Raw genomic sequence first — 21,461 nt, forward strand, 5'->3', positions numbered from 1 at the left:
TTTTTTTTGTATCTATAGTTAGGCAATCAGGTAATCTTCTAACACATGATTAGTCTACTAGACAAAGCAAAAAGACTGGCTGAACCCTCTCAAAAAAAAAAAATATATATATATATACGAGGTGTGGCTATTAAATAACGAGATAAGGTGCACTGTGAATCGTGTACTCGTAGAAGTGGGATGCGCTTGCACGTTTGAAACAATGCCTATCTCAACAGAAGTAGTTGAGATAGGCATTGTTTGCTGTCGCTTGTAGTTAGTCTGTAAGCAGTTATAAAAGAAACACGTGTGAAGCCGCTTTGCCGGAATAATATAATGTCTAACGTTAAACTCGAGCAGCGCATTAATCTCAAATTCCTTGTGAAATTGAAGAAATTGAGATGTGGATTTTCCAGTACGATCCAGAAACAAAGAGACAATCGATGCACTGGAAAACTCCCATGTCACTGAAAATGAAAAAAGCAAGAACAAGCAAGTAAAAACTGAAGGCAATGCTGATCATTTTTTTTTTTTTTATATCAATGATGCGATAATGGTTGAATGGGTAGCAGAGGGTCAGACAGTTAATCAATATTATTACCTTGAGGTTCTGGCCAAGCTGAGAGAACAAGTGAGGAAGAAGAGACCTGATCTGTGGAAGAACAATGCTTGGATTCTCCATCAGGACAATGCTCCAGCCCACAGTGCACTGTCTGTAAAGCAGTATCTGGCTGATAAAAAGATCCCAGTGTTGGACCATCCACCTTACTTGCCGGACTTAGCTCCAATTCAACTTATACCTTGTTTCAAAGTTGAAATCTGCATTGAAGGGCACCCATTTTCAGTCAGTGGATGAGGTAAAGGAGAAAATGGCACTACTACTGAAGCAGATAACACCTGATGACTTACAGCACTGCTTCCAACAATGGAAAATTCGTATGAAATGGTGTATAAATAGAGGAGGAGAGTATGCTGAAGGGGATAACAATTAAGTTGTACAACTGCAATAATAAACCACATTTTTGAACCAGTCTCGTTATTTAATAGCCACACCTTGTATATACACCCAATTCTCCATTTATGTGTTAAATTGGTTCCAGAAAAATCCGTGTAAATGAAAACTGTGTAAAAAATAATATAGTGCATATGAAAAAATAGAAGAATGGTTCCAGATGTGAAAATCCGATATAAACAATAAGTTATTTTCAAACAAAACATATGAAAATCATTGAATAAAACTATTTAATATTAATGGAATAATTCTTTTTATTTTAAGTACTTATTTAAAGTATATACATATGTCTTCTTCCCTTCAAGTATATAGCCTAGTGGCCTGTTATGGACATATCTTTAGCCCTTCTAAGCCATACCTGTCCAGAGGATAAGGTGGCTAGCCCTATGCCTCCCGGTATGTCCTATGTCTGTAGCTGCATGTGTTCAGAGGGCCGGTTTGTCTGATTGCGGGAGGAAAAATCCCAGATAAACTGGGGAGAAAAACTCTGCAGTCCAAGCCCAAGACCGGCTAACTTGGCTATGTCTGAGAAAAAAATCCTTAAGCTCCTCACGGTGACAACAGGAATTGAACCCAGGATACTCCTATCCCAGGCATATAGTTGCAAAGCACATAGCCACTCGGCTAACTGCGTGGACATATACATATGTATCTTTCTTAAAGAAAATAAGTGTGTCACTAATAAAACAGAAATTCTAAAAGTCCCAAATATATCCGCAGATATGGTTATTAGTATTAAAATTTATTCGCCGTCACTTTCTGATAGTAGCCACATTCTTTTGTGTGAGACTGGAATTAAATCACTTCCATCACTTGAAACACTTTGGCCGTCCTGTTCATACTGCAATGGCAAAATATTTTCTTCAGTAAAAAGAACTAAATTAGCACTAATTTTCAATAATTCTGAAGGTTGATTTTTTACCACAAACTCCGTAATTAATCGTTGAAATCCTCTTTTGACTAGATCTTTATATAATTCTTCATATAGCACCATTCATGACTTCCCGTTTAAACTGTTCAGCATTTAGATCATGTGTAAGAAAATGACTTTGCAATTTACTAGCCATTTGAAACTCTTCTTTAATTAATATTGCAGTGAGTGGAATCTCTTCATCATCATCACTTTTTTACTTTTCACACATTTTGGCCAAGTACAATAGCTTTCCAGTATGCATTTAAAGTTGATGGTTTCAATTCTGATAACACCAACTTAGCAAATTTGATGCAATCCAAAATAGAAAAATTCTTCCACACATCAATAACTGTCAGTAGATTATTCTTATCTAGTTTATCCAAAATGCATTGGAATGTTCTTATTTAGTAAGTTCTGAAGGTAGTGATCACACCCTGATCTAGTGGTTGTATTAAGGATGTTGTATTAGATGGCAGAAAACAAAATTTCACATTCGAGTGTTCTAAAACAGGATGGCTAGGAGCATTGTCTATAATCAATAAAACTTTAAAGTCCAGATTTTTTTGTGCTTTGGATAAAGATCACTTCATCAAAGGAAAGAAAACTAAATTGAACAGATCATATTCAAATTAGAGGAAGCAGCTGAAATCCTATAAAATTCTGAAAATCTCAGCAGAATTGATTTGATTTCATATAAAGTTTGGAGCACTGCCTTATCTTCCTATCAATACAAAAACACTAATTACAGAAGCTGCTTTGCAAAGATGACTTACCCTGCTCTCTAGGTCACTTTGGTTTTTGTTTCTCTTGAATGAGTCTACATGCATCATAAGTGCATAGATAATACTAGCTTAAGCTAAAGAAACTTTGGCATTTAATTATTTATTATTTTTAGAGGGACCTGTGGCATAGTATAATTATTAAAAACAACACGTAAGTACACAGTAATAACTTTAATTAATAAATAAGGTAGACATTTCTTACTAAAACTAATAGTACATCTTCAGTGTTACAAACAGATAGGAATAGAATACAAGTAACGAACATTCGGAGGATCACCTATTAAAATACAATGTTGTCGCGAGCTAGGAAAAGAAATTAATAAATAATTAATATTTAAGATAATTAGTTTTTTTAATGATTACATAAAATAAAAGTCTCCCAGATCTTCGAGAGAGAGAGAGAGAGAGGCAATCGTTTCGATTTAAATTCAGTCAGTGTAAAAAAGCTTCACAACTTTCTTTAAAGAGGCGTTCATATTTGAACCTGCATCTATGAAGCAGAATAGTTTTATCCCACTGGATATTATGGGTAGTGGTAATACTGTGTTGTGCTAGACCAGACTTCTGAGGTTTGTTGTAATCAGTATAATATTGATGTTCTTTAATTATTTTTCTGTTGTAATCAATATAATCAATATTACATTGATTATAACAGAATCATGATCCTGTAGTGATTTAATAAGGAAACAATTAAAACACAAGATAAATTTATACTGAAATTTTTCAGTTTTTTTTTAAATGCAAAATTTTAATTAATAGTCATGGACAGATAACATTTTGTGAAAATAGAAGAAAGAAAGGAATAAAATTTACCGTGGGCCGTCTGGATACATCTGGATGTTCTTTATAGAAATCCTTCTGAAAAGGATGAAGGGTTACTGCAGTCCAGTCTGGTGCACATAATCTCTGACCATTTAGTCTGATATCCTTAGCCATGCCACCATTACGGCCAACACCGATACCACCACCATATCTTGGCATTCTCATTGATCCTTTCATGGAGTATAATTTTCTTGAAACTGAATTAAAACATTAAATTTTTTCTAAATTTACTGCAAAATAATATGCATGTTTTTTATTTAAATCAAAATAAAAGATGTACCCATATACAGCAATACCTTGCTCAGTGCAGTTAATAGGTGCCCAAAAAGTCCCACGCTATACAAAACCAAACTGTTTAAAATATTATAATATGCTACAGTGTAATGCATTCCAAACATACAATTACAGTATTGATGGGGAAAAAAAAAATGCATCATCTGTTTACCGCAAGCTCACCAGAAATAATGCACATAAAAAAATTTAAATGAATTAAAATAAAATGAAAAAATAATAGTAAAGATTTTATTGTTTATAAATGAACATAAGTTTTTATTTGGAAAAACTGTATAAATAAACAATGTAGTCTGCACATGTTTTTTCTTCATTTTCTCTGCATACATATCATTGTAAGATCTAATAGCATTTTGCAATGCTTGCTGAACTTTAATGCTTGATTCAATGTTAGGATCGACATCTATAAGAAAATCAAAAATACTGTTTATTTTTCCGATGCTTAATTCTGATAACTCATTTTATGAGAATTTTCATCTAATTTATCTTCCTCTTCTTCACATTTTGTTCTAATTGACCATGTATGTTTTGTGAGGTTTACAAGCTTCACTGCATTTCCTCTGTCATGGTCACTACAAATTTTTTTTATTACATATGAGTGTCCCTTTATATGTAATAAAAAAAATTTGTAGTGACCATGACTTTGATGTTCCAAAGCTGAAATAATAATCAGTGAGTTTTAAAGAAAGCTAAGTCTGAGCATGAAAAGAAACTGGCTCTGCAAGCTAAAGACAACCCAAAAGAATTCTATTGTTATGCTTCAAGTAAAAAAAAAGAATGAATATGAAAGAATAATTCTACTGGAAGCAGATGGTTGTGTGGGAATGAGAAATGTAGAAGAGATTGCTCAACTAATAAGTGCCCATTTTGCTAAAAGCTATAAACCTGGTGTATGCAACATTTCGCGTGCACTTGCACACACACACACACATGCTGCTACCTCTTCAACTGGATGAAGAATAAGAATTCTGCAATAGGACTGATGGGATATGAGCATGGATGCCACAAGCGTGTTCAGTTGAACTAGCTATTCCTTTGACCAGGATAAAAAAATTTGGGTTCTCAGAACAGGCATGATTCCATAAGAGTGGAAAGAATATATGGTGATTCCATTGCACAAAGGTAGTGCAAAGACCAATGTATCCAACTATCGACCAATCAGTATATCATGAGTGGTGTTGGGAAGATTTTGGAAAAGATGCTTATTCAGAAATGGATTGACAGAGAATGAATGGCATGGGTTTGCTAAGGAAGGTCATTTTAAGCAACTTGCTCAATTTCTATAATAATGTAACCATTCAGTTAGACAAGGGGAATGGACACATCATGATACATTTGGATTTTGCTAAGGCTTTTGACAGAATATAGTATGAAAGACTGTTGCATAAATTAGAAAACATGGGATTGGATTATAATATATTGGTGTGGATAAAAGGATAGTAGACTCACATTCCCCATATACCACTTTTGATATCTGTCGGTCAGCTATTTCAATTGTTTGCTATTGTCTGCAGTCTACAAATTCCCAATCTGTCTTCAAAATCAGTATTCCATTCTCCTGATATCATGTTTAACACTTTCTTCAATTGAAGAAGTTGAAGAGATTAAATAATGTACTTGAATGACATTGGTAAGGCAGGGTAATCAGAAATGTGGCTAATAAACAATGCTTGCAGAATGATTTGAATAGGCTGGAATGGTGGGCATGTGAAAATGGCTATCAGTTGAATATTAATAAATGTAAAGTCATGCGCTTTAGTATTACTAGGTATCCAATGCCATATTATATTGGGAAGATTATGCTAAAAGAAACTGATCAGGCCAGGTATCTTAGTTTTAGTAGATACGAAGTTGAAGTTCAAGGGCATATAAATAAGGTCACAAATAGGTCACAGATTGGTTCGAGGCTATCTGGTGAAATAACGTGCTGTTAGAAAGCTCATGAAAGATCTGTGATTTTTGTTGATATGTTGATTGTTTTCTTTGATTTGATGGTGTATTATTGTGGTTTTTGGTGCTATTGTTGTACTACAGAGTTTTATAGCATAATTACAGAAATAATTACGAATTTGTTATCATTAGACTTTAGAGCAGTACCGGCAGAAAACATTGCGGCAGCTTTGTCATTCCATGAATTTAATTTAGACTTCAGTCGTTAAGTGTGAGGTGAGCTATATGTATTCTTTCGATTACATAAATGATTTGTGGATGTTTAGGGCGGATGGAAGGAGGGTGTGTGCGAAGTGTGACCTAAACGAGGAATTGATGAATGCGAATATGAAATTGATGACAGAAAGTGTTAGTAGCGAGAATGTCGTGGGGAAAATAAGCGCATATTCGAAAGAGAAGGGTGGTGAGAAAGAGAGGCGAAAGAATATTAAAAAATCAGTAAAAAAAAAACGAATAATATAAAATCCGTAACGGATGTTAAAAAGGACGAAAGTGAGGCGAGAGTGGCGGAAGGAAACGAAATTGAGAGAGCGAATGAAACTGGAAACGGCGTGATGCAGGAATCAAAAGTGGTGGAAGGAAACGAAATTGAGAGAACGAATGAAACTGGAAACGGCATCATAAAAGAATCGAAAGTGGAAAAAATCGAAAGAATGAATGATAGCGAAAGTTGGACGCATGTTGGACCGAAAGTACGGAAGTACAGAAGGATGAATGAAAGTGAAAAGAGGGGACTGAGAGTTAGAAAATTAGGAAGATTGAATGATAGAGAGAATGTGACGCGAGATTCGGAAGTTGAATTGGATTGGATGAGGAAAGAGATGAAATGGATGCGGAATGAAATTAAGAAAATTCGGGTAAAAAATATTAAAACAAATCATGATGGCAAGAAAGAGTTAACGAAAGATGAGCGAGTGGCGTTGTATGGCGACTCCATTATTAAAGGTGTGCTGGATGATAAAATGCATAAGGTATGTTTTCCAGGTGGTAAAATGAGTAGAGTGATTGAGGCATTGGATATGAGAAGGAAGCGAGCAAAGGAGTTAATGGTTTTAATCGGTACGAATGATTTGACAGAGGACAAAGAAAGCGTCAGAATGGATATCAGGAGGCTGCTTAGGATAAAAGAGAATAGTGTGATATTTTGTGTGATATAACTGCCTAGGTATAACTGTGGTGAGATGAGGCAGAGAGCAAGGATTATGAATAATATGCTGGCTGAAATGTGTGAGAAGACGGGAGTGCAGTTTGTTAATGTGTGGAATGAGTTTGAGGGATGAAGTGAGCTGTATGGGAGCGATGGACTGCATTTGAGTGGTTATGGTGTGAGTTGCATGGAGAGACTGCTGCCGGAAGGTAGAAAAGTGAGTAGAGTGAGAGAGAATGAATCAGAAGCGGGAAGTGATGTGGAAGAGCAGGAGAGTAAGTTAGGAGAGATTGAAGAGGTGGTTATGAATGAGGAAGTGAGTGGTATGAGTATAGAAAATGTGAGAATGGGTGTGCAAGAGGAACAGGAAAACGGGGAGGCTCAGGGTGGACAGGGGTACACAGCATGAGAAAGGTAGATGCTCCGAGAGGAGGTGAGGGCATGTGTAGAAAGGAATGGGATAACCTGGGATCAAGAGGCAACAGTTGGAATTGAAAAGGGTTTTAAAATGAATAAGCAGAAAGGGAAATGGCCCCAGTCGGGCATTGAGAGATCACATCAAGTGGGTGGTATTAGTGGAACTATCTGTAGATCCAGAAATGAGCTGTTGTGTTTGTATACAAATGCTAGACGTATAAGAAACAAGGCAGATGAAATGGTTTCATTAATTGCATCTGTTCACCCAAAGATTGTCGGAATAAGTGAGACATGGTTGGAAGTAGATGACATCCTGACAGGAATAGAGATGGAAGGGTATGATGTGTTTCGTGAGGATAGAAGGGGTAAAAAGGGTGGGGGAGTGCTATTGATGATAGAGAAAGAGTTATGTCTATACAAAGTAGAAATGCAAGACAGAAATAGTGCCAGTGGTTATGAGGCAGTATGGTGTGAGATAGAGGTGAATGGAATCAAATACTTGGTGGGATGTTGTTATAGACCAGGTAATGTGGATGGTGGTGATAGTGAAATGTATAGTCAAATTAGCCAAGCAAATAAGAAAAGGGGTGATCATTATGGGTGATATTAATTAGCAATATAGACTGGAATGATGAGATAGCAACTGGAAATAAAGAAAATGAGTTTCTTCAGTTTTTGAGGGATAACTACCTCAAACAGTATGTAATAAAGGGCATGTGAGGATCGAGGGTGTTGGATTTGGTCATCTCATCAGAGGATATAATTATAAATGAGGTGTCAAATCATCCACCAATTGGTGAGAGTGACCATGAGGTGATTACCTGGGTGGTTGCCAACAGTGTGAGAAGCTCTGTGAGAAAAGGGTATATGTGGAACTACAAGGGGGTAATTATGAAGAGCTCAGGAGACAGCTTGTGGGTGTAACATGAAATGAGGAGTTAGCTGGAAAAGAGATCAATGCAGCTTGGGGGATTTTCAAAAACTATCTAGTAGATGCAATGTCTAAATATATTCCAAGGGTGAGAAGGTTAAATAAAGTAGGTGTGAGATGGATGAATAAAGAGATTAAGCATGTGATACAGAGAATGAGGGCATTGTGGAGGCAGCATAAGCAAAGTGAAAATAACCAATTCCATTAGGTCTACAAAGACCAGGCAAGGAGGGTGACTTGGCTAGTGAGAGTAGCTAAAGAGAGGTATGAACAGCAGTTAGCTAATGAAGCCAAAAAGAATCCTAAGGAGTTCTTTCGATATGTAGCCAGCAAAAGAAAGAATGATTATGGAAAGATGACATTGATTGGAGAAAATGGTATAAAGACAGCTGTTGCAGAATGTGGGGTGGGAATACTTAATGAGCAGTTCATACAGGTCTTTCAATCTTGTGAATGTGACTTCATGGAGAGATTGAGAGCGGTAGATGACGGGGAGGAGAGACTGACTGTAAGTGAGCAAGAGCTGTATGGGGAGTTGAGTAAACTAGATGTTAATAAGGCTGTGGGATTTGATAATATATCACCACGTATTCTGAAGGCATGTGCCAGGGAGTTGACACCTGTCTTGACATATTTTTTTAATACGAGTCTTGCACTCGATCAAGTCTCTAAGGAGTAGAAGGACGGCAAGATTGTGCCACTTCATAAAGGGGGTGATCAAACTCAAGCATTAAACTATAATCCTATCTGTGTGTCTGGTGTTGTGGTTAAGTTGTTGGACTAAAACATGACCTCCCTTTTGCAAATCCATGCTGTCCATCAAAGATGGACAGCATGGATTTGCTAAAGGGAGGTTATGTTTTAGTAATCTACTTACTTATTACAATAAAGTGACTGCTTCCTTGGACAGAGGAGAAGGATACACAGTGATATACTTGGATTTCACAAAGGCTTTTGATAAAGTGCCTCATGATAAATTGATAGTCAAACTGGAGCAGATGGGGTTGGATATTAGATTGGTGATTGGAGATTGGCTGTCTGATAGGTATCAATAAGCTGTGTATGGGGGAGCGATGTCAAGGAAAAGGAAAGTCACTAGCGGAGTGCCTCAGGGATCTGTTTTAGGACCATTCTGTTTAACTTGTATGTTAATGATATAGGTGAAGATTTAGATGGAGATATTCAGTTGTTTGCAGATGATGCAAAGTTGGAATGAACCATGAAGAGTAATGAGGATGTTGTGACAGTGCAGGAAGACTTGAATAAATTGAGTGATTGGGCATGGAAATGGGGATGTGAGTTCAATGTTGCAAAATGTAAGGTTTTAAAATTTGGAAAACAAAGATGGGATGCAGAATTTATGCTTGGTGAGGATACATTGTTGGAGGTGGAAGAAATAAGAGATCTGGGGGTGATAGTGGATAAGGATCTGAAATTTAAGGGACACATAGCCAAAATTGTGAAGACAACACAAAGGCTTCTGGGAATGATGCAGAGGACACTGACTTGTAGAAGTAGAGAGATTCTTGTTCTGTTGTATAAGGCTTTGATTAGGCTACACACGGACTATTGTGCCCAGATTTGGTCACGTGGTTTTCAGAAGGATGAAGAGATTATTTAAATTAAAGGGATATTAAATCCCACATTGTTTTAAAACCGAATAAGAAACTCAAAGATCGGAATCAAAGAGTTTCATGCCGAATATAGTAACTATAAAAGTATCGGCGACTACTAGCATAAGCTAAAGCACGTAGTACAAACTAGGCACCTCGTAGCAAAGGTGGGTAAAGCTCTGATCACTATTCTTAGTATTTCCCATAATGTGAAACACATCTCCTAGGAGATATATGATGTTATACATTATGGTGGGAGGTCACTACCCAGACCGGTTTCGATCTTTATTGAGATCTCATCAGTGAGTAGCTAGACCAAGTATAATACTAAGGGTATAGCGAAAAGAACTTATATATTCTGCTATACGAGTTGTCAAAAAAGGTGCACCCGTAAATTATTTAAAATAAAGAGCCAATAGGCTTCATTTCAACGATGTAAACATTATTTAAATTAAGGGGATATTAAATCCCACATTGTTATAAAACCGAATAAGAAACTCAAAGATCGGAATCAAAGAGTTTCATGCAGAATATAGTAACTATAAAAGTATCGGCGACTACTAGCGTAAGCTAAAGCACATTGTTCACGTACGTAGTACAAACTGGAGCAACTCGTAGAAATTGAGTAAAGCTCTGATCGCTATTCTTAGAGCTTTACCCCAACTTTGCTAACTAGGTACAAATATAGGAATAAATGGTGAAACAACATGCAATAAAAATGGATACAGACTTAGGGATTTTTCTGCATATAATAACTTAAAAATTACTAACACTTTTTTCAAGCATAAAGCTTGCCAAAAATTCACTTGGGAAACAAGAAATCTAAAAATTATAATAGATTATAAAGTAACTAATAGGATACTAGATAGCTGGGTATTTAGAAGTGCCGAAATAGAACCTGATCATTATCTTTTACAAGGAAAATTAAGAATACCCCTTGGTTTAAAACCAAATCAATGCTAAGAGAAATTTTTAGGAAACTTTTAGAGTTCAACTCTTGGATGATAAAAGTATCAACTATCTTTATTCGAAAGAATAAATGGAAAACAAGAACAAATAAAAGAAAATGATCATATAGAGATGGAATAGAATAATTTAAAAAATGTATTAATAAATGCATCAACAGAATGCCTCGGAACAAAAAGTAAATGGAAGAGGAGAAAGGTTGAAAATACTGAAGCAATAATCAAAGATAAGAAAGAAGCATATAAACAATGGATAAACACAAAATTACTAGAAGCAAAACTTCATTATAAAAAAAAGAGCAATAGAAAAAAAAAGCATATCGAAAAAAGAATAGAGAAATATGGGTTAACTTCATAGCAAAACTGGAAACAGATCTTACAGTAAAGAGACCAAATACAAATTCTAAAGAATATGAATAAAGAGGTTAAAGAAAAAGTGAAACTTGAAATAATCAAAGAAAAAACCTGGCTGGCCTTCAACAAGTAATACAGTAAAGAAAATCAGGAAAATCCCCTAGAGAAGATGGAATACAGAACTTATAAAATATGCATCAAACGACTGTTAAAATTATTTAACAAAATCTGGCAGCAAGGAAAAATCCCAGAAACTTGGAATAAAGCAATTATCATCCCAATATATAATTATAAAAAAGACGATAAGTGCAACTGTGAAAACTACAGAGGAATAAGTCTTCTAAATACTAGTTATAAGTTATATGCACAAATATTAATTTCAAAACTTAAATCATATGTAGAAGATAAACTTTGGGAAGAACAAAACGGTTTTTGAAAAGGATGATCATGCATTGACCCAGCTTTTACATTAAAAATTTTAATGGAAAAACATTATGAATACAATGTAGAAACACACATAGTATTTGTAGACTACCAGAAAGCCTATAAGGAACAAAATGTGGACCATACTCAAGAATCTAAACATTCCAAATCAGCTGTTGCTGCAATAACTAACATGTATCAGAACAACCAAATAGCTGTATGAACCAATGAAAAAGTTACAGAATGGAAATAAATGAACAGAGGGGATCCATCAAGGATATCCAATGTCACCAATGTGGAACTATACTTAATACCCTTTTATTTGCAGATGACCAAATAATCATACCAACAAGTGAAGATGAACTCCAAAAATCAATATATGCCTTAAACATAAGTGTAAAAAAAATTTGGAATGCAAATATCAACAGACAAAACAAAAATCATGGCTTTTAAAGGACCATTTCCAGTCAGAAGTAAAATCATGATTGACAATAAAATTTTAGAACAAAGTAACTGCTTCAAATACCTTGGATGTGCTGTATCATATACAAAAGCTGACACTGACATCAAAATTTCAAATTTTCTAAAGATAACAGGAATGATCAATAATATTTTCAAACCTAACGAAGTTCAAAAGCATATAAGAATAAGAGTTTATAAAGTTTTCACAAGACTTTCTCTACTATACGGAAGTGAATTAAGGACCATAAAAGCTGTAAAAGAAAAGAGAATAGAAACTGGTGAAATTAAATTCCTGTGAAGAACAGCAGGCTATACTCTCTGGGACAAAAGCAGCAGCACAAAAATTAGACTCAGTATTGGAGAAAGTATATAAATACCAAAAGAAGTGAAATGAACATATCGAAAGAATGGATAGTTCAACACTACCCAAAAAAATACTCTAATATCACCCAGTTAAGAGGATATAGAAGTCAGGGACGACCAAGGAAAAGATGGAAAGACATCATAACAGGCAACTGGGTCTAAATCCCTGAAAGGATAATAATCATTATTATTAAAAAAGAAATGAAAGAAGACGCTCTGGTATAAATTTTGAGTAAACTTTCAAAATGTGAAAAACTGTTGGGAATCATATTTCAGGACAGCATGGCACTTTACAGCCTAAATGGACTTCTTGATATTAGAAGGGGGGGGGGGGGGTATCATATACTCCTTTCATGTCAGGATGAGAAACATGATGAATATAAAAAAGATTTTTTTTTGTGAAGGAAGGGGGAGTTTGGTTCAAATAAAACTGATGTAGTGTTGTTCTATATCCTGAATCAGATATTTTGTATAGTGTATGAAGACAACTATCAATGATATAGTAAACAAGGTATTCTGAATAACCGAATTCTGATTTGGTTACCCCCCCAACCACCCTTTCAGTGCCTTTAAGCGAATGGCGTTTAGGAATGAAAGAGATGGTTTATAAAATTGCAAAATGATAAAAATGAAAGTTTTTGGAGAAGACATTGTATGTCTTAAATGACATCTTGCAGCTAAAACTACTAGAGACAAAAGCATCATCCAACATTTTGTTTTGTTTCCTTCAGTGGGGCAAATAGTCTTGACCTTGTTACACATGGGTTTGATCATGCTATGTTTTTGTAACAGATGCTGGTGATGCCAATGAACATAAATGTATAGGTTGCATGCTTGTAGTAGACAGCAAAAGAGAGAGGAAGCTGTTGGGACCCTTAATAATACATACAACAAAGAACCGACATAGAACTATAGAATACCATGGCCTGGTCAAAAATTTGTCCATATAACTGAAATATAAATTTGACGGTTGTAAACTTCTACACAGTGATAAAATTCAGTGAAAACAATAATCCCTAGATTCAATGAAAACAATACTCACCATGTCTAAATGTTTTACTGATTTACTAAGGGAGCATTTGTGAATCAATACTTAAATCTAGGCTAGCCAGGAAGGTACTATCTCCAAAACACATACATATCTGATTTTTCTATGAATGATTCTGTTGAGTCATATTTTAACCATATGCCCAATGGGGGATCATAATCAGAAGATGGTCACAACATAAAGTGATTGGCTCACTAACAACTCTCAATTCTGATCCCAATGGGAGGGTCTACACACAAATCAATGAATGAATTTACTTGCTGATTTGGCCGAATGAACAAGTCGAAATTTAAGAATTCTTTATATAAAAACAGATATTTTAATTAGTCATCATCTTCATCTTCCTTATACCCTCTTTTACCTTGCGGTGTCGAGGGTCCATTGATCATTGGACCTCACTCCGTTTTTACAGGATAAGGTGGTCAGCCTTATGCCCCGGTGTATCCTATGGCCTGTAGTGTTGAGTTCTCAAGGCCAGTTTGCCTGCTTTGCGGGATGAAAAACCCCAGAATAAACTGGGGAAAAAACCCTGCTGTCCATGCCCAAGACTGGCTAACTTGGCTATGGTTGAGGAAGATCCTTCAGCTCCTCACGTCACCGACGGGAATCGAACCTAGGACACTCCTTCCCCAGGCATATGGTTACGAAGCGCATAGCCACTAGGCTAACCGCGCGGACTTTAATTAGTCATTAATATCATTATCACCATCATCATCAAATTCCTGACATGTACCCTCAAGGGGTGATTACAGGATATGATAGTACTACATGAAAAACTTACATCACCACTAACTTCCTAACTACAATTTTCCTCCAAATCGATCTGTTACCTGTCAAGACTCCAAAATTAGATCTTATATTTCTGTCTTCTAAGACACTCTTTACTGTATCAATCCACCTACATACATGAAAAACTTACATCACCACTAACTTCCTATTTACAATTTTCCTCCAAATCAATCTGTTACCTGTCAAGACTCCAAAATTAGATCTTATATTTCTGTCTTCTAAGACACTCTTTACTATATCAATCTGCCTACATCCTGGTCTTCCTCTGGGTCTGTTTCCTGCCAACCTGGCAGAGAACAGTTGTTCCAGGCCTTCTGACTATGCATTGCAGTCACTGCAAGACTTTTATACCTCCATACTTGAGCATTTCTGATCGAATATCATCTACTCCAGCTGCCTTTCCACATTGCATGCCTGTTGAGTGTTTTTTACAACTGTGTTGTCACTGCTTCATTTAGCAATTTTTCGAAGTAATTACTCCATACATCAAGGATATCTTTTTCTCCTGTTTTTGTGTCACCTTTATCATCTCTAATTCCTTTTACAGCACTCTTTCCTACATTTCTGATCTTTATCAACAACCTCCAGAACATCTTGCCACCTTCTTGATATTTGTTTTCTATGTTCTTGCCATAGAAAACAAGTCCGCGCGGTTAGCTTAGTGGCTATGCGCTTCGCAACCATATGCCTGGGGAAGAAGTGCCCTAGGTTCGATTCCCATCGGTGACGTGAGGAGCTGAAGGATCTTCCTCAGCCATAGCCAAGTTAGCCAGTCTTGGGCGTGGACACAGCAGGGTTTTTCCCCCAGTTTATTCTGGGGTTTTTCATCCCGCAAAGCAGGCAAACTGGCCTTGAGAACTCAACACTACAGGCCATAGGATACACCGGGGCATAAGGCTGACCACCTTATCCTGTAAACGGAGTGAGGTCCGATGATCAATGGACCCTCGACACCGCAAGGTAAAAGAGGGTATAAGGAAGATGAGATGAGATGTTCTTGCCAAAGTCCCCATAACTTTTGTTTAGATAGTTTTACACAGTGTTTAGCTTTCTTACAGCACAAGCTGACTTATTTGCCAGGAACTTTTGATATGCTTTTTTCTTTTCCTTCACTGCCTCTATATCTTCCTGTGTCTGCCATGGAGTTCTGATTTTTCTATCTTTGCATTATTACACACTAAAAAATAATAATAATAATAAAAATATGCCCAATTCTCCATTTACATGGTAGATTGGTTCCAGAAAATACAGTACATATGAAAAAATAGAAGAATGGTTCCAGATATGAAAATCTGATACGAACAATAACTTATTTTCAAACAAAGCAAGTGAAAATCATTGAATAAAACTTTATTTAATTTTAATGGAATATTTTTTTATTTTAGTACTTATTTAAAATATATACATATGTATACAAGAAAATAGTGTGTCACTAATAAAACAGAAATTTGAAAAGGCCCAAATATACCCACTCATATTGTACTATTGTTGTACAATATATACTGTTATACAACAATACTGTACTATTGTTGGCCAAATGGTAGGGTTCAAATCCTACCGTGTGCATGGATGATTATGAAAATACTAGTGGTGGTGGATGGCATTCATGTAGATGATGAAGGTAGTTGGGATTCGTTGTTTTTGGTGGATTGAGTGATGCAGACGGAGAGTTGTAGAGTAGGAACTCTCCCTCAATGAGTATTTGGGCTCCCTGCAGGCGTCATGTCGTAATAATAGTAATATTATTCCAGCCTGGTTGGCCGAGTGGTTAGCATATTTGCTCTCCAGCCAAAAGGCTGTGGGTTTGAATCCGACCATTGGCAGGGATGTTTGCGATTGTCTGTGAAAATATTAGTGGAGGTGATGGACCGTAAATGCTGTTGGTGTATGTGATGGTAGTTGCAGTTCGTTGTAGTTGTGTAGTGGAGACTGAGAGTTGTAGAGTATGTGCCCTCCCTTGATGAGTCAGTCAGACTCCTTGGAGGTGTTACGTAATAATAATAATATGGTTATTAGTTAAATGTTATTCGCCATCACTTTCTGACAGTAGCCGCATTCTTTTGTGAGAGACTGGAATTAAATCACTTCCATCATCACTTGAAACACTTTGGCTGTCCTGTTCATACTGCAACGGCGAAACATTTTCTTCGGTAAAAGGAACTAAATTTGCACTAATTTCCAATAATTCTAAAGGTTGATTTTTTTTTTAACATGAACTCTGTAATTAATCATTGAGGTCCTGTTTTAACTAGATCTTTGTATAATTCTTCATGTCGCACATGACTTCAGTTCACGTTTAAACCTGTTCAACTTGTCCAGTATTTGGATCATGTGTAAGAAAATGACTTTGCAATTGACTAGACAATTGAAACCCTTCTTTAATTAATCCTGCAGTGAGTGGAATTTCTTCATCATCATTTTATTTCTTTTTCATCGAGATTCTCAAGGACAGATTCCATAATTTCATCATCACTAACAGCCTTGTCAACCATACCTCAATATCTGCAGACGAAAAATCATCAAATCCTTTTCTGTCAACTGCATGTGCTAATCTGATGATACTGGGATATTCAGATGTATGCAAAGGTGCAGGGTTTTTCTTTTTCATGGCCAAGTAACTTTCCAGTATGCATTTAAAGTTGATGGTTTCAATTCTGATAACTCCAACTTAGCAAGTTTGATGCAATCCAAAATAGAAAAGTTCTTCCACACATCAGTAACTGTCAGTAGATTATTCTTATCTAGTTTATCCAAAATGTATTGGAATGTTCTTATTTAATAAGTTTTGACAGTAGCGATCACACCCTTGTCTAGTGGTTGTATTAAGGATGTTGTATTAGGTGGCAGAAAACAAAATTCCACATTCGGGTGTTCTATAACAGGATGGCCAGGCACATTGTCTATAATTAAAGTCCAGATTTTTTTCCGTCAAATAGCATTTAAACTTCTAGAACAAAACATTGATGGAACCATTCATTAAAAATTTCTTTTATAACCCAACCTTTTTTGTTTGCTTCCAGTGCACTGGTAATCCACACCTTTCATTGTCTGCGGTCTTAGCAACTGACTAATGAGTAATGGTTTTAATTGCCAAAATTGCGAGGACAACACAAAGATTTCTGGGAATGATGCAGAGGGCACTGATTTAGACTACTGTGCACAGATTTAGTCACCTGGCCAGTGTGCGCTGGCCTTGACTCAGCTACCCGCGATTGTCGACACCTCTGAGTGCGAGTGAAGTACGGAGGCATCTATTCTAGAAAACGTGCGGTCACAAGCAAGGCCAATGCGATGCGATGCAGTCCGGCATGCCTGTAGAGTGCGCTGTCGCATTTCACAATGCGATATACAGCCTGCTTCACCGATAGTATGATCTTAGCTTTACATTGAATATGAGACCGATGATACTCGACTTTAACTAAGGCGTTCTGTTAAAATTTCAGGATTTGTGAAGTGTTCCATCGTAGGAAAAATCTGGGAAATGCTGGTCTAGTGGATAGGAGGAAGAGGGTGATATGATAGAGACCTACAAGTCAGTAAGCAGTTGTTATAGGATCAATGTTGGAGAGGTTCTACAGAAAACAGTGAGAGATTAGGGGAGAACCAGAGGTCATCCCTGGAAGCTATAAGGAGCAGAAGAGTGATAAGCAGGTTTTTGTGAATGATCGGAATGCCTTGCCTAGAGGGTGTTTGCAGAGAATTTGAGATTTGAGTGTGTTTAAGGCATGGTATGATGAGCTGTGTGTGTGTGAGAGAGAGAGAGAGAGAGAGATCATGATTTTGCTTGAAATCATGATCCTTAGTTCTACTTGGCATTTTTTTGTCTACACAATTGTCTACATTCTGTAGTGTAGAGTAATCCCTGATATTTAAAACATCGAGAGGGTTTCCCTAAAATTCACGTTTAAGTACATATGTACCATTCTAGGAAATGATAATTATAATGGAAATACCCTTTTTAACAGAACTGAATTTAAACAGAAATGTTAAAAATAAGCACCATTTGAACCGTGTAAAATCAAAATATACCATCTAAAAAGAATTACTTTTGTTTTCTAAACCATGTTATTTTTTAATCGTGTAAAAAAAGGCCATGCAAAAAAGAGAATTGCCTGTAAATAAATAAAATAAAACCAACCAGTTTCACAACACCTATAATTTTGTAGCTTCTTTAGGTTTTTGTTTTTAAATATGAGAAATAAAGAAAGCAGTCGATGTTAAAACATACAATCATTAGAAGAGAAACAATCCAACACAAATTAAATGAGACTATTGGCATATGGTATGAGTCAGCTGTTTCATTCTAGAGACTGTAGGTAATAGTTGGAGAAAGTAAATTCTGATGCACTAAGAAATGTGAGTAGCAATTTCCAGATATCATATTTCCAAGAATACATTGCCAATGTGTTCTTTTGTTCTCAAATTCAAAATTTTGGTTTGTCTGACCTATAGGCTACACCATATCACATCATGTTCTTGTGGTGTTGGCTACACAACAGAAAACACGGTCCTATAAACACCTGGATGCCTGCAGAAGAGAATGCTGTCCTTTAGAAATATGAAGAGGCTACAAATAAAGTTTGGACTGGCTTGAAAGCCACCCAAATGTTAAGATAATTGAGTAGCGTAGCAATCCATGGAGTCAGAGACTCATTATGGAAGGTACACACTATTACACACAAATCTCATCCAAAAAAAAAAAAAGCCCAGTCTTAAACTGACTCAATGTGTCTGCATTCACATTCAAACACACTCTGGCAATGCATTCCACTCAACCAATCTCCAAGCAAAGAACCTGCTCCTCACTCCTCTGCTCACATCCTCCTTATACAGTTTACAGGAATAGCATGGTGGTGGAGTACTGCTTATGATAAGTGACGACTTATGTCCTCTAAGAGGCTTTGGAAGGCAGTGACACTAATGATTTTGAAAGCATATGGTGTGAGGTAGATGTGGACGAGACAGGATAATTAGTGGGATGTTGCTATAAGCCAAGGAGCACAGAGGGGTGGGGACTAGGAGATGTTTAGACAGTTGAGCTTGGCAAGTGCAAGAAGAATGATTGTTATGGGAGATTTTAACTACAGCAGTATAAATTGGGGAGAGGAAGATGCATGTAGCAATAAGGGAATGGAATTTCTAGCTTGAGGGACAAATATCTTAGGCAACATGTAATAGAGGGGAACAAGAGGTTCAAGAGTTTTGGATTTGGTCATAGTATCAGAAGAGCTGATAATAAGTGAGGTGATATCTCTCCCACCAGTTGGAGAGAGCGACCATGTGGTTTTGACTTGGAAGATGAATAGACATGCAGGAGTATCAAAGAGATGGGAATATATGTGGAATTATAAGGCAGGTTATTCAAAATTAAGTGGATATTGAATACCATATTATTTCTTAGCCGAATAAGAAACTCAAAGATAGGAAATTTAATCTAAAAGTTTCATGCCGAATATAGAAAACTATAAAGTTCAGCGAGTCCAAGTGTAAGCCAACACCTGGTAGTGCAAGGCTAGAGCAACTCGTAGTAAAGGTGGAGTTAGCTTCGATCACTGTTCTTAGTATTTTCCCATAATGTAAAGCACAGTTCCTAAGAGATGTATTACTGTTCTACATTATGAGAGATCACTACCCAGACCGGTTTCGACCTTTTTTTTGAGGTCTCATCAGTAAGTAGGTAGACTTAGATGTAATACCAAGGTTTAAATGCTCAGAACTTATTTCTTTACTGTACGAGTTGCCAAAAGGTGCACAAATACAATTACTGAAATAAGAGCCAACAGGCTTCACTTCGGCAAAGTAAAATTATTCAAAATTAAGTGGATATTGAAAACCACATTATTTCTTAGCCGAATAAGAAACTCAAAGACAGGAAATCTAATCTAAGAGTTTCATGCCAAATATAGAAAACTATAAAGTTCAGCGAGTCCAAGCGTAAGCCAACAAGAAATGATGTGGTATTCAATATCCACTTAATTCTGAATAATTTTACTTCGCTGAAGTGAAGCCTATTGGCTCTTATTTCAGTAATTGTATTTGTGCACCTTTTGGCAACTTGTACAATAAAGATATAAGTTCTGACCATTGAAACCTTGGTATTACATCTAGGCCTACCTACACACTGATGAGTTCGTTTTCCTTTATGCATGAGAAGCTCTGCTTGGGATAGGTTTTTGCCTGTCTCTGAGTAGGGCCACCACTGAGATAATGGCTCTGTCTGGTGGTGGGGTAAGCCTGCCACTGGGTAGAGCCAATGCTGAGAAGTTTTTCTTGGTGACGGGGTGAGCCTGTCACTGAGTGGAACAACATGAGTTCGACAGTCTTTCGGCCACTATGGAGTGGTCTAGGGATCGTCCTAATTTTTAGAGATGGATTTACTTATTCAGTGAAACTGGTCTGGGTAGTAACCTTCTCTCATAATGAAGAAAGTAATACTTCTTAGGAGCTGTGTTTTACATTATGGGAAAATACTAAGAACAGTGATCGGAGGTTACTCTACCATTACTACGAGTTGCCCTAGCATTGCACTACCAGGAGTTGGCTTAAGCTTGGACTCGCCGAACTTTGTACTTTTCTATTTTCGGCAGGAAACTCTCAGATTAGATTTCCTATCTTTGAGTTTCTTATTTGGCTAAGAAATAATGTAGTATTCAATATCCACTTAATTTTGAATAATTTTACTTCGCTGAAGGGAAGCCTGTTGGCTCTTATTCAATAATTATAAGGCAGGTCATTACAATAGCCTTAGACATCAACTTGGGGGGGGGGAGGTTCATGGAGGGAGGAATTGAAAGGCCAGGATATCATTTGTGCTTGAGAAATTGTGAACGAATATTTGTTAGCAGCAAAAGTAAGCTGTATTCCACAAATGAAGAAGAGTACACAATTTGGATGACAAAGTGGATAACAAACAATATTAAACAGGAGCTGCATGGAAAAAAGAGGCAATGGAAGAGATATAAGAAGACAGGTGAAGAGCAGATGCATGAAGAATATAAGACACAGGCCAGGAGAGTGACTAGTATGGTAAGGAAGGCGAAACTGGAATATGAGAAGAGATTGGCCCTAAGATCCAAAGAAAATCTTAGGGAATTTTTTTGCTATGTTGCCAGTAGGAGGAGAAATGATTGTGGAAGAATGACATTGTGAGATAAAAATGGGAATAGAGTGACTGATGCAGAGGACATAGTGGGATTGTTC

General features: G+C 36.6%; 1 protein-coding gene across 2 annotated transcripts in view; it reads right to left on the reverse strand.

Annotated features, from left to right (window-relative positions):
- Nucleotides 1–21,461, reverse strand: part of LOC150105224 (uncharacterized) — a 378,667-nt gene that overhangs the window by 337,564 nt on the left and 19,642 nt on the right. For both annotated transcript variants that reach the window (XR_016548564.1, XM_090395544.1), the window contains exon 2: nt 3,500–3,705. Coding sequence is in view for 1 of the 2 variants with exons in the window: in XM_090395544.1 (XP_090251670.1) it covers nt 3,500–3,685 (186 nt within the window). In the remaining variant the exon portion in view is untranslated. The remainder of the gene's footprint in view (nt 1–3,499; nt 3,706–21,461) is intronic.

Source organism: Typopeltis vanoorti, chromosome 7 (assembly GCF_054136105.1).
Source record: "Typopeltis vanoorti isolate ZY-2024b chromosome 7, IOZ_Tvanoo_1.0, whole genome shotgun sequence".
Taxonomy (NCBI): domain Eukaryota; kingdom Metazoa; phylum Arthropoda; class Arachnida; order Uropygi; family Thelyphonidae; genus Typopeltis; species Typopeltis vanoorti.